The sequence below is a fragment of the Poeciliopsis prolifica genome, unplaced genomic scaffold (genome assembly GCF_027474105.1).
Source record: "Poeciliopsis prolifica strain line A6 unplaced genomic scaffold, Auburn_PproV2 SCAFFOLD003, whole genome shotgun sequence".
NCBI classification, from domain to species: domain Eukaryota; kingdom Metazoa; phylum Chordata; class Actinopteri; order Cyprinodontiformes; family Poeciliidae; genus Poeciliopsis; species Poeciliopsis prolifica.
In genome coordinates this window covers 15,688,835-15,702,228 of record NW_026562378.1, presented here as the reverse complement: position 1 = coordinate 15,702,228, position 13,394 = coordinate 15,688,835, and the positions used below count along the sequence as shown (strand labels likewise).

Genomic DNA, 13,394 nt, shown 5'->3' with positions numbered 1-13,394 from the left:
GCTTCTCATCAAGAGGCAGGAAGAGAGGGTAAGCATGGCGTAAAAGCAGAGGAGGATGACGAGGCAGAGGAGGGAAGGGAAGGGAGGTAAAATATATATATATAAGCGAAGACAGGAGGGCCACTATATTTAGCAGTGGAGCTGTCACCTTCTGTTTGGCTCTCCTGAATAATCAGAGTTTGACACAACGCATCCTGTGGAGCAGAGGTTGCTGGGATACACCAACCTTTCTCCACCAGCGTTGCCTCTGAGGAAGAAACTAATTAAGTATTGTAATAATTGCTGGGGGCTCGCGTGCTACAACTACCAAACGTTATTTTGTAGAAGCTTTCCTCAATGCCACTTTATGTTTTTAGATCAAGTAAGGATAGATGTTCTTTTAGTGAGTGTGATTCTGCACGTTTAAAGAAAATAACAGGTTAATGCATCAAGGCAAGAAGAAATACATGAATCATTGTGAGCATAGAATTTTGACCAAAGCCTTTCAAATATGCAATATACAAATTTATGCAGTTTAATGACAGTGAGAGGCTCTGAAAAATCTACTATCCATTTTCTGGCTGGTTTTGATCATTTTGAATTTAAAGTTTCCTGGTCACATGGCTCTTAAACAGAAGGATCAGACAGATGATGAATGTTAACTAGACAAACTTTATTCCAGGGAAAACAAGAAAGTTTGTATTTTTTTGAACATGTTTTTGCTTTGAGTCGTTTCTTTTTTAATCAGTTTTTTAACAGTCAATTTCTGTTTTAGCATTGATACATGCATGTAGAAATCGAACCAAATTAAGTCTAAACCTTCGCTGATGAGACAACCCTGGGATCTGATGAATAAATAATCTGGTCTGCAACTGGTTGGTGACGTCGGACTGACTTTTTTTAGCCGTTGGATCTATCATTATTAAAACAATGGTAATAGAGATGTCAGAAAAAACCTCTAAAACATTCCTGCAACAATAAATTCAACAAAATATCTGCAGCAACGATTAATTAAAGGATATTAGCTATGTTAGATGCAACCAAGAAATCATCTGGAGAATATCAGACGACTTTCACCTCAACTGGCACGGTTTGCTGATCAGTCGATCAAAAACTCAAAACTTTGATACTCTTCTGATGAGTGAATCCACCAGATGCTACCAGTCCTTAACAATCCTCAATATGAAAATGGTCACTGAAGGAAAATTACTCAAATATAGCTATTTTCATGGTCACTTATGTGTTTAAATTCAAGTCAGATGTATCTTTGTACTTTTGAATTTATGGTTGTTTTATTCTTCATCTCTTCTGATACATTTTTATATGCGAGGCTCTGTTTGTATCAGCTGGACAAATATTTAGGAAAATTTAGATTAATTGACCCAGAAGAGAGAAAACATGAAGGTTAAATGTATTAAACCTCTTTTTTTTCTCCATTTGAGCTTTAAACTTCAGTCTATCGTGGAGCAGGTTGGATGCTGAAATATTGGAAGACTTTTAAAAATGCACTACTGGCAAGGTCAACGCTGAAAAGATGAAGATCTTGACATCAGTAATGTCTAAGCTGAATCTAAGTAGACAAAGGTACATGCTTTCATACCCCTTTAACTATTTGGGGATACAGCTCAGGCATGACAGGCATGATTAATGTTTTCCCTTTGCCAGAGGAGCCCAATAAATGACAACAGAACAGGGCCACCTACGTTGAGGAATGTCACGCCGACTTAACATGTGGAAACTAAAAGTTTCTCACAAATCTGCCAGTGGGATATAATCTGCAGAAGCACCCGATTGTTGGAAAGTTAAAAACAGCAAGTTCAAACTCAGTGGCAGCAGCTTATTATTCAGAGAATGAGAAGATGAATGACATGTCACCATTTCTGATCCTCACCCTGAGAACTGTCAGGAAAGATGAGCACTATGGCGAAGTCTTTGTTCAGGCATGACAACCATCAACTCATTATGTGTCAGAGAAAGACTGTCCAAAGGAGAGGGGGACTACAAAGGATGAACGAACCTAAAGACCATCCGGGAAAATTAGTTCTATTACAGGACTGCCTGGGTTTATCTCCCTTCTGCAGGCTTTCTTCCCACAGCTAACCTTGTGCCCAGGTGTTCTGCTGCGGACTACAAAGAGGCCAAAGAAAAACAGAGTTAAACACTTTCAAATGTGCCTGAGGATTGCCCTAACAAGCTATTACTGGTTAATATAGTGCTATTCTCCCACAGTTTGAGAGCAGTTAACCTCAGGAGTGACTGGCTTCTGTTTGAAGGGTCAAAACCTCGCTGAGCCCTGTGCACTAAAATAGCAGGTGATTATAGTCCTTGTTTAAAAGTAACTATAGGAGTTCCCAGCAGATGACACAAGCCAGTTTAGTTCAGCCTTTATGAGACAAAAGAGCTACATACTTGCACAAATTTTTGCCTTTTTGTCCTGTTTTTAAAAAAAATAAGATCTTGTGCTGAATCCTCAGTTACTCCTTTCAATTAATTCTAATGAAGGTGATGCAAAACTTGAAAGAAAGGTGTGCTGCCTGGATTTAGTTTCTCAGCTGTTTTTATGGAATCATACATGATGATTGTCTTCAAATTGATATTCCTTTCTCCTTATATTATGTAGTTCTTAATGCAAACAGTATCATAGTAACATACTTCAATCTACTCATTTCCATTCAGAAATTGTACATCAACATCTGAAACATTTTAAGCTGTAAAGAAGAAATTTTCATTATAATATATATATATATATATATTATATATATATATATATATATATATATATATATATATAGTAACAGTATTCATACCTCTCTTCACAGCAGCTGTGAGCTTCAGTACATTTTGTAATACTTTTCAGAGATGGACCTATTCTAGATAGTGCACATCTGTTAAGTTGGTTGAAAAAGTATGCCTACTTCTCAAAATTTTAACAAAAAAGTACATTATGGTATATATATGCTTTCAAGTCAATACTTTCCTGAATCACTAGTTTTCAATATAACACAGCTGCAAATCCTTTGGGGTATTTCTCAACAGGGGTTCTCACTTAGACTTAGACTTAGTTCTCTTCTCTGAAAATATCTCAGTTCAATCAAATTAAAATTGGATTAAAGTGTTTAACCATTTGGATTTAGGTTTTTACTTTGACTAAGCCATTTGAACTTTCTAATAAGCTATGAATTAAGCAATTGGATTTTTTGTTTAGGGCTATTTTGTGTTACCATTCTCATGTTTTTTGTGACATTTAACCGGTTCTCTTCCTATATTGTTTTGTATTTAAATCCGACCACTTTCCCATCAATTCTGAGGCATTTTCTGTTCATACTGAAGAAAAGCAACCCAAAAGCTTGATGAACTGTAAAGAGATTTTAGTTCACTGACTCAATGATTCAGTCTAAACTCAGTCTGCAATGCACACTGTTATTAGGGAAAATACTGTCAGCTTTCCAGAGTGATTTGTGTGTCTACAGCCATAATCAGATTTATGCCCCATAGCAGAAAGAGTAAAGGAAAAAGTCGAGTTGTTCACAAAACACATTCATATCAGCTGCAAGGAAAATAGTTCAAAAGACAGGATATATAAAGCAGCTTTGGCTCTGTAGAGATAATTTCCTTCATTCAATCAAAGGAATCATGTTTTTCTTTCAACACGAGGAACTAATTTCTTCCATTTCAATGATAGCAATGTTAGATTTATAAACCATAGCCTATCAGCATCAAAGGAAAAAAAAGCCAACATCAACTCTCGCAAACATGGTGCAAAAGTGCTGTTATATCACAGTGATGCTTTTATATAATTTGTCAGTTGTTTTTTTTTTCATCATGCATATTAATGCACATCTCAGATGCATCCTAATGTGAGTGTGAAATAAAGAGTGGGTTTTTAAGCATTGTCCTTACACAAAAATGCTCTACTTGTGTCTTTTTTTCTCTTAAAAGCCACATTTAGCTCCATCTATGGTTCATTGTGAGTGGCTCTGACAGAGAGCAAATATAAGAAAGGCAAATACAAACTATGGAAGCAGAATAAGAAAAAAAACAAACTTGAATGGCAGCCAAATGTAGCAAAATCCTCCCCACCAGTTTCCTAAAATGTAAATATCGTTTGCGGATAAAAATGTGAGGATGGGTCATGTGCAGAAAATTCAGCAACCCTAATGCCTTCACCTTCTGCATTTCCTGACTCTGACATTGGATAGAAATTCAAATGTTTGTTGGAAATTTCATTGCTTATATTATCATGAGGCACTTAGCACAAGAGATAACTGCAGTATATTGTCATTATGAACCCTAAAGACAAGTGCTTTGTTAAGTACACCAGCACATAAAAAATTTATAAAGCATTCCTCGTGGAGCAGTGCAAAAATCCATACAATTAGCGGGTAACACAGATTAGATGCATTATTAGTCTCAAGCCACTTGAAGTTGCTCAGTCATGCATAAACTAACCTCCAAAACTAATTAAAAACAAGCAAACAAATTTAAGATAGTAGAAATATATAGACATTTTTCCAGCAAAGTAAATGTGAGACTATTAACAAGTGAGACACCCGCTGAGAGAAAAAGATTGGACTCAAAGGTTAAAGCAAAAGGGGGAACTGAAGGGCATTAATAGAGAACAGGCCTCCATCAAAACCAATGCCCTATGTTGTAATTTTGAGAGACTCTGTAACAAAAGTTAATGGGTTTTCCCTTTGGCCATGCTCCACCTCTCGACCTACTTCTATGGACTTAAGTGCTGCCCTTGTTTGGTATCGTGTATACAGACAAACAAGCATTATGAATCAATAATTCTGTATTAACCACCATAAATGATATAAACTATGTGAGACGATCCTGGATTTTTATTGTTTTTATGAGCATAAAGCTATGTTCATCTGGGATGGGGTTTGGTTTTCAAGGCTTCAAGACTGCAGTTCATTCAGTGTTCCTCAATTGTCTCACATGAACGCTGTCTGGCTAACAGTACTCAAGAGTGGTGATCTCATAAAAGGAGACAGATCCGAACTCAGCAATATTAAAGTTGTCAGCAGAGACAGGTACAATAAAACCTCGAGGACAGTCTTGGACACCACTTTGACAACGCAGCAGAAACAGCTCTGCTGGGACCTATTTTAGCCGGACAATTCAACACACAGGCTCTCACGCTGGCACTGACTGACATTCATAACATGCTGGATCTGCACCCGCAGTAAGTGCACAGCCAAGTGTTAAATTTGAGTTGATTTCAGAAAGCAGCCGAGGTCACACAAAGACTTGTTTGAGGGGGGGACTAATAACAGCCGTGCAATTTGATGAAGACAAATTCTGCGGCCCTGAATAGTTCGGACAATCAGCGGCACATCTCATTATTGTCACTCGCTTCTCTCACACAATCAAACCCCAGTTAAGCTCTGGCTGAACAAGAGCCAGGGTTACAAACCCTGAATCTGGTTAACTGCCAGCAGTTAACCCATTCCAGACCAAAATGGAGAGAAGGTGTTGCACCAGGTCTGCACATTAAATACAAAAACAAAGGTCACAGTGTTTTCAAGTGCCTTACCTTTAAAGGACAGGAAGATTCTGGGAGCAGATAGAGGATCATTGGAAGGTGGCATCCCGCCCGCTGACACGGCCAGGAGGGCCAGCAGCCAGGACAGTTTGTCCCACAACATTGTCCCTCTATTTGTTAACAGAGGAGAAGTCCTGCAGCTGTGAGACAGACAATACCAAGCGTCAAAAATTCACACAACCTTTAAATTAAAATGGCAATATATAAAATAAAGGAATAAATATCCTCTTCTGACTAAACTGTCTTGTCATGCGAATTTCCATTAAGTATAAGAAAAGTAATCTGTCAGTTGCGCAGCTGAACAAGAGTCCTGTTGCTTATTTGAATCCCCAATCTGAGTCCTGTGCTTTTTGTACTCTGTAAAAATAATTGGCACTGAACAGCAGGTGGCAGATGACAGAGAAGTCAGTTTCAGATTTGAAATCTGAAGGTTATTTCTGATCATTTTCAAAATACACATTTATATGTCAGTTCTTACTCTTAGTTGGGGAAGTGGCCGCCTGTTCTGTTACATGTATGCTGGCAGTAGAAGGTGTTTGCTCAGTGCTTTATACATCCAAGCCCTTGATCAGTAAGAACTTTTCTGTGTTGAAGTGAAGGTTAAACTACTCATGGTTAAATTATTTCACCTGAGTGCTGATCTAATGAGGAACTCATCCTGCATGATTGGCTGACTTTTTGTATCACCAAGCCATGCAACTTAAATCATGATTTGTGAATCTTTTTTTGCAAAAGAAAATCTCCACTTTTTTTTTTTTTTTTTTTTAATCGCAAGCTTCTCTTTTCTGTCAAATTTTCTGTAGCTATTTTTATGATTAAGCCAGCTGGTGTTTGACTGTGTGCTTATTAAAATCGGCAAGGTTGAACTTTTTGACTAAAGCCACATAACGTGTTTGCTACAAATGCATAGCGATGAATTTGAGGAGACATTGCAACGTTTCCCCGATAGCAGGGCTGAAAAGAGTTGCTGCCCCTTAAGCCTGGCGCGCACTGGCTGCGCTCACAGATTAAATCACAAAGCGCATCAGCACGCTGTCATCCGCCACAAAGAGAGCTGGAGATAATATCCTCATAAATGGGTTCTGAGGACTAGCCAAGAAATTAGAGTGTGGACGGATTTGCAAAAAAAAAAAAAAAAAAAAAAAAAGAAAGGGAGAGAAAGAAACAAAGAAAAACGTGCATAAAAATGCATGATGGAAACAAAACAGAGATAGCAAGGAGATGGAGGGGGGTTCGATGTAATCATCCATGTATGCCACTGATCTCCTTGTAAACGTGGATCAGAGTTTGAGGTCAGATTGTCAGTCAGGGTTTAAGATCAAGTTCCACACTGAGCCACAGAAGGCAGAGCTCCAAAGGAGAGCCGCTAACCAAAATAAAGCCTGACTGCATAGGAGGACACGATCCACATGCCTTTCAGAAGCAAAATATGGCATTTACATGAAATCCAAATTATTGTCTGGAGACTGGATGTGTGCTTAGTTTGAAATCTCAGAATGCACATGCAGCAGAAACTTTAAATGTCCACCAAAACGCACAGAGACACGGACAATGACGCGCGGCTTTTGCGCCTTGCGTGATTTTCAATCGTGTTTCATTAAAAAAAAAGCGACCTCCCACGCGTTTAGGGAGGCGCACCAAAAATATAAAGCTTAAGTATTTCAATAAATGACCAAATAATCTCGCAAATATCAATTTTCACTCAGAAAGCAACTATTTTCCCACCTCATTCTTCAAGCGCGTATGTCACAAGTGAACTCATAGTTTTAGGTGATCATTTTTCATAAAATCACTTCCTTAATAATCACCCACCTTGTAGATGCTCCTAGATTTTGCACTACGGCTGGTCACCATTTACAACCATCCACTCAGGTTGCTCCGTCCGCAGGCGTCTCAGTCGCAGATCCCGCACGATTATCCCGGAGCCAAACAAAGCTTGGATTTAAATTACCTTCACGGAGCCCCTTAAACTTGAAGTGAGCACTTTATTGCAACAGAAGACTCCGTGGGGTTTTTACTTCTACCCATGAAGAGGTGAAGAAGAAAAAAAAAAGAGAGAGAATAGTTTCGCTTGGACACAATCGTCGGAGCGGAGATTCAACCCGTGCGCAGCGACGCTCAAGTCTGGAGTGGAAGGAAGCGGATTTCTGCAGGTGGATAGGCTGAGGTCTCCGCGGTTGTGGACACACCCAAGAGGGAGGGAACCTACCTTAGCAGCCCTCCCTAAAATCTCACAAAATCATGCATCTTTATCCGACACCACCCTTCAACTTTTCAGATTTATTATCTCGTTTCAGAACGTTAACTTTATGTTTTTTAGTCGTCTAACTGGAACATTTTATGAAATGATTTGCAAGACAGTACAGCTTATTCTACAGGCCTCGTCTCGTCTTCCCGCGTGTATTTGTCGTTCCCACGAAGGATCAAAGCACATTTTCCACATATTCAAACTATATTTCAATAGTAAAGAGTGGGAACACTGCCGCAGTTCGTCTTGAGCCAAAAGTCATTCAATTTGTTTCAAAATGAGAAATCAAGTCCAAAATGTTGAAAGTAGATACTGAAATAAGAGAGGTAGCTTCAATTTATCTTCATTACCATGGACATTTCTCTTTTCAATCACAAATATTCTGTGCCTCACAAAAATATTAATTTTCCTTTCTATTGCTTTTTCGTCTTGTCAGCAAGAAATGTGTGGGATTTCTGTGATTAGACTACACAAAGTGGCACATGTTTATAAAAGGAATACATACAATACATGGTTTTCAAAACCGTTTATAAATAAAATCTAAAAAGCCCAGCAGAAATTTATATTCAGGTCCATTAATTTAAACACCACGTTTTGCTGCAGTTTCAACTGCAAGTCTGTTGGGTGACTTTCTACCAGCTGTCTGTACCACAGACTGAACTTATGTGGATTCTCCTTTCCATAGTAGCTTAAATTCAGTCCAACTGAGTGGTGAAAAATAGTCAACATTTTTGACAGATTCTCCATTACATTTAGCTCCAGGCTTTAACTGGGCCATTTTCATGAAGGGATAGACTTTGATCTAAAGCCTTCATTTCTTGATCTGGCTTTTGGCTCATTGTCTTTCTGGAAGGTGGACCTTCATCTCAGTTTGAGTTTTTTGCAGCTTCCAAACTGTTTTCTTCCAATATTAACTTGCATTGAACTATGACTAGCAGCAGCTTCTTTGTTCCTTCTGATAAAAAACAACAACAACATCCTAACAATGCAGTCTGCCATGTTTCTTCACATAGCTGTGTGTTCAGAGTGATGTTTACTCTCTTGTTATTTCTCTGATGCACACAACATTTTGCACACCCAAAATGTTGTGTTTTGACAAAAAGTTTAATTAGACAAAAAGTTTAATTTTGGTTATTCATGCTAACAGATGTTTGCTATAATCAGGGTTTATTGTGACCTTGTTTTCACAGGTTTTATTCTTGCAGATTGTATATATCTCTACATGGCCTCCAGATTTAACTGCCTCAAAGCACTTCTCTGCGCTGTCAGTTTAAGCACATTACAAGAAAGATTGAACTATAGCTTTAGATATTTTTTTTCTTTAAGCTTCTCCACAACTTTATTACTGTGGATCCATGGAAGAGTAGCCACTATTAAGGCAAAGGCTAATGCGAATCTAAATAAACAAACAAACAAACTTTATCACTGATGTTTCTGGCTTTTCAATTCATCATCATGAATGAAAAAAACCATGTGCCACGACAATCTAGTCTGATGCAGCAGCGCTGTTAGTCTGGACTAATTTGTTTGAAAGATTTATCGAGGGAGATGAGAGTGAAGGGGACTGGATACTAATACAGGCCACACTTTTCAGATTGTTTTACTTGGTACATATTTAGAATCCTATTTGTGTTGTTTTATCACATCCATTTCCAATAAAACACATGAAAGTGAAGGGTTGTAATGTGGCAGAATTTGTAACAAAATAGAAAAAAATTATGATGAATAGGGGATGATTGTAACTCTTTTTACTTCCACTTATCTAACTCCTACTTTGAAAAGATGGTGATTAACACACATTTGAATAAAACAATCTGAGTTCAGTTCTCTAATTTCAGTAACTCTCATCCACACATCCCAAAATGATTAACATCAGAACGAGGAGAACATATAGACAGACTTGTGTGTGTTGTGTCTGAACTCTGAGGCATGAACTCTCCAGATATCCGACTGATGACTTTTAGAGAAACCACAGGAGGCTTGTCTTACACGACCACCGGAGAATCACAATCAGACCCAGGTCATTTCACAGCTTTAATTAACCACTGATTGCCAGCTGCTGATTTATATTTAGCACAGCCAAGCAGCACCAGGTTGCGTGTCAAATCAAAGCAGAACAATAGTTCATTTCTGCTTGTTTTCGGCGATATCTTGATATTGCAAATCCTTTGATGTGTGACTAATGGATGAATCATTCACTATATTTTGACTCTGGCAAGGAGAAAGAGAAACACAGGGCTGGATGTTCACAAAAGAGCTGGTCGGGGAAAAAAATGGCCAGATGCAGATAAGGCAGATTTCCAACAACACCTCAGTGACCTAACAGAGGATCGCCAGCTCCTGCCTCAGATAGGCATCAGATATTCATGGGCAAATGGAGCCTTAAATCTTTTAAGCTCACTTGATCTACCCAGCCGATCACACAGGCTTATTTCGCTTCTTATCCGGACAACGTACAATGCGGCCGACACTCGACGTGCATACTTATTGTTCTATAAAGCATAGATACAGTAGCTTAGGTTGCATGTACTGCTAAAGACATTAGAGTTACCTTACAGTCGTTTGAGGCCAAACAGGAATTTCCAAGATGAAGAGAAAAGACAATTATATAAAAATATTTTTTGATTCTCTGCACACCTTTTATTATATCAGGGGATAATGGCTATTTCATTGGAATGAGAAACACAGATGTCTGTTTTTGTAACAGCTCATTACAAAAAGGCCTCTTGGGCGTCTTTATGTAAAGGCTACATTTTTTGTAGGATGTTTCAGTTTTCCATATTTTGAGGAAATTCTTGGAAATATAAGATTAGCATGTGTAAAAGATGCCGTACAGGTTGGATCCTTGTGACTTCTGGAGAATTGAATTTTTCAGAGTATGAGAAACAACTAACATACCTTCACACACAAGACAGATGTTTGTGATATCTGAGTTTCTTTGAACTTAAAAGACAAGTGTCTGAGTCCAAGTTAAGCAAAGCAAAAAAAAAAAAATAAAAATCTAGAGTCATATATATGGTGTGAAAACCTGGAAAGGGGTTTGTGCCAATAAATATGTCTCATGAATAAGTCACCTTCCAGAAATCCTTCACACTTCAGCAGCTGAAATGACCTGGAATTAAAATGTGGGTGAGCCAGATGAGTTTTATTGTCACTGCTAACCGGGTCTTTCTCTTCTTTTTTGTCCCACTCCTCGTCTCTCTTTTTGTCATGCAGCCAACAGCTGCATGTTGTTTCCTATATTTCTTTTTAATCAACAATATTATTCCCATCTTCAGCCCTCTGGTGGCCTCGCCATCTGTCACTTGCGTGAGACAAGAGGAAAGCAATTATTGAATCCTGGCTTTGAGGAGTGCCTGCTTTCACAAAAGTCCCTCCGTGCTTTCCAGATTTTCCTCTGGCTCTCTGCAGCAACTATCTGAGCGGTGAAAAGTGAAAAATGACGACAAAACCAAAAATTACAGCTGGCTACCAGAAAACTCAGTCCTTGGGACTCTGTAAAAACAGTGGTTGAAGCCTTCTGTTTTCCAAAAGAAGAACTGGTGTTATACTTAAAAATTATTCTTAGATGACGTCTGCAATATTTCTCAGACATTATTGAAAATAAAAAGATTCTCCCCTGAGTAAAATTGTGTCACAATAAAGTGTAAAAACCAGGAACTCTAATGTGTTTCATATTTGAGAATAATTCAGAAGAGGAAAAAAAATAAAATGGGTTTAAATTTATGAAATGTTTAATTAAAGTTACCTGCTTTCATCATTCAGATATCTTGTAGATAAAGCAGTGTGTAACTCAATATTAGACAATAATAATAATATTGTCTTTACTAAAGAACAAAGTAAATTAAAAAACTTCTTAAGAAATTTGAAGCAGGCTCAGAATGTCAACCAGCATCCTTTAATTTCCTGAGGGAGTCTTCCCAAGGGATCAATAAAGTACAAGTCTAAGTCTAAGTCTAAACCTTTGACAATTTACTGAGCACAATCACAAAAAAAACAAAAAAAAAAACATCAACAATTCACACCGACAAACCTGCCAAGGTCATCTCATCATCTGACAGAACAAGCAAGGAAAACATTCATCAGAGTAACTCAGGAGCAAAAGTTCAGGTGAGGCAATGAACTATTAGAAGAGTTTCAAGGAAAAGGTTTTTGTTAAACGAAACGTCTCAGAAGTCCTGTTTGCAGTTGGCAACTATCATGCAGGAAACACAGTAAACACATGGAAGAAGATCCTCTGGTCAGATGAAACTAAAGTTGAATCGTTTGGACTACAATATTTAGCATCTCCAAGGAAGAAAGAATGAACAAAAGTCTTGCAGGTTTCATTTCAGAGAAAGGCTGTTCTGAAAAGTATTTTTTAAATATACATATATATTTTTTTCTTCCACTTCGCAATTAATCATTACTTTATCTTTGTCTATTGAATAAAATCCACAAACAATAGATTGAAGTTTGTGGTTGTGAAGTGACACAATCCAAAAGGTTTTGTTGGTTTGGACATGTTTTCAAGGTACTGCATGAAACTGACTCTCAGCTGAACATGTTCATTTAAAAATGTAATTTTCTTTTCTGGAGACTTGTAATGACACTGCATAAATAATTAAAATCCCACCAATAGAATTGCAAGGCATCATCAATATAAAAACAAGGAAAAGAAAATCATTTACAGAACTGGCAAATATACAGGAACAACAAATTGAAGCTGCATGAGCAGAGGTCATTATATAATAGGATTGTCAACACATTTAATACCGTTTAACCTCCAACCTTTTACCACCAATGGCTTAATCACTCACATGAAGTAATTATTAACATGCTGTGACAAGCTCAATCTCCGTCTCCTGGCTTGCCCCTCATGTTCGGGAACCAATTAACAGCTGTTCATTACCAATGAGGTGAGGAATCAAGTGCAATCCGCTGTGCACATCTGGAAGCCTGCAGCCACCACCTAAACGAAACGGGCAGTTGTGAGTGTGCACGCATTCTTACACACAAATTGACCACAGACACACAGACGAGGAAGCTGCGACATGGTGGCCCTCCGCACACTTGGAGGGACACGTCACTTGTGTTGCATTTAATGAGGGAACATGTACTGATTCCTCTAACCTCACCAGGAGAGCTGTTACCTTTTGGTGCGATAAGATATTAAAAATTCACACTGTTTCTGCTGTGCTTTGACTGTTACTGCAGCATGCTCATTAGCATTTAAATGGGAAAAAGATAACTCTGCACTTCGTAGACTTGTATCTCCATCACAAAGCTGCCAGACAGAGAAAAAAAAATGAATTACAGGATTAAAACTTGTCTGTTTTAGACAACTACAGCTGGAAACAGCTACATTACATCTGAGGACTAAGTTTGTTCAGCTGCTGATTTTGTTTTGCTGTGGCATTCATAGAATTGGCATGAAAGTAGGTTATCTGATAATGAGGTGATTTGTTGGAGGAAAAAAAACTCAGTGTGTTTAAAATGTACAAATTTAAAAGAAATCAGGCATGACGAAGTTATAAATTATTAAAAGTTAAAATTGTAAAACTGTTCAGTTGTTATGTTCTCATGTTTCGGAGCCCCTTCACACTGTTGTTTCAGTGATGTCACAAAATGTACTCA

The 13,394-nt window shown here is 38.0% G+C and overlaps 1 protein-coding gene across 2 annotated transcripts in view; it reads right to left on the bottom strand.

Annotated features, from left to right (window-relative positions):
* Positions 1-7,640, bottom strand: part of sema3fa (sema domain, immunoglobulin domain (Ig), short basic domain, secreted, (semaphorin) 3Fa) — a 50,875-nt gene extending 43,235 nt beyond the window's left edge. For both annotated transcript variants that reach the window (XM_055027324.1, XM_055027325.1), the window contains exons 1-2: positions 7,343-7,640; positions 5,522-5,670 (exon numbers count right to left, since the gene is read on the bottom strand). In XM_055027324.1, coding sequence (XP_054883299.1) covers positions 5,522-5,633 — 112 coding nt within the window. In that variant the 5' untranslated portion in view covers positions 5,634-5,670; positions 7,343-7,640. The remainder of the gene's footprint in view (positions 1-5,521; positions 5,671-7,342) is intronic.
* Positions 7,641-13,394: the final 5,754 nt, after the last annotated feature.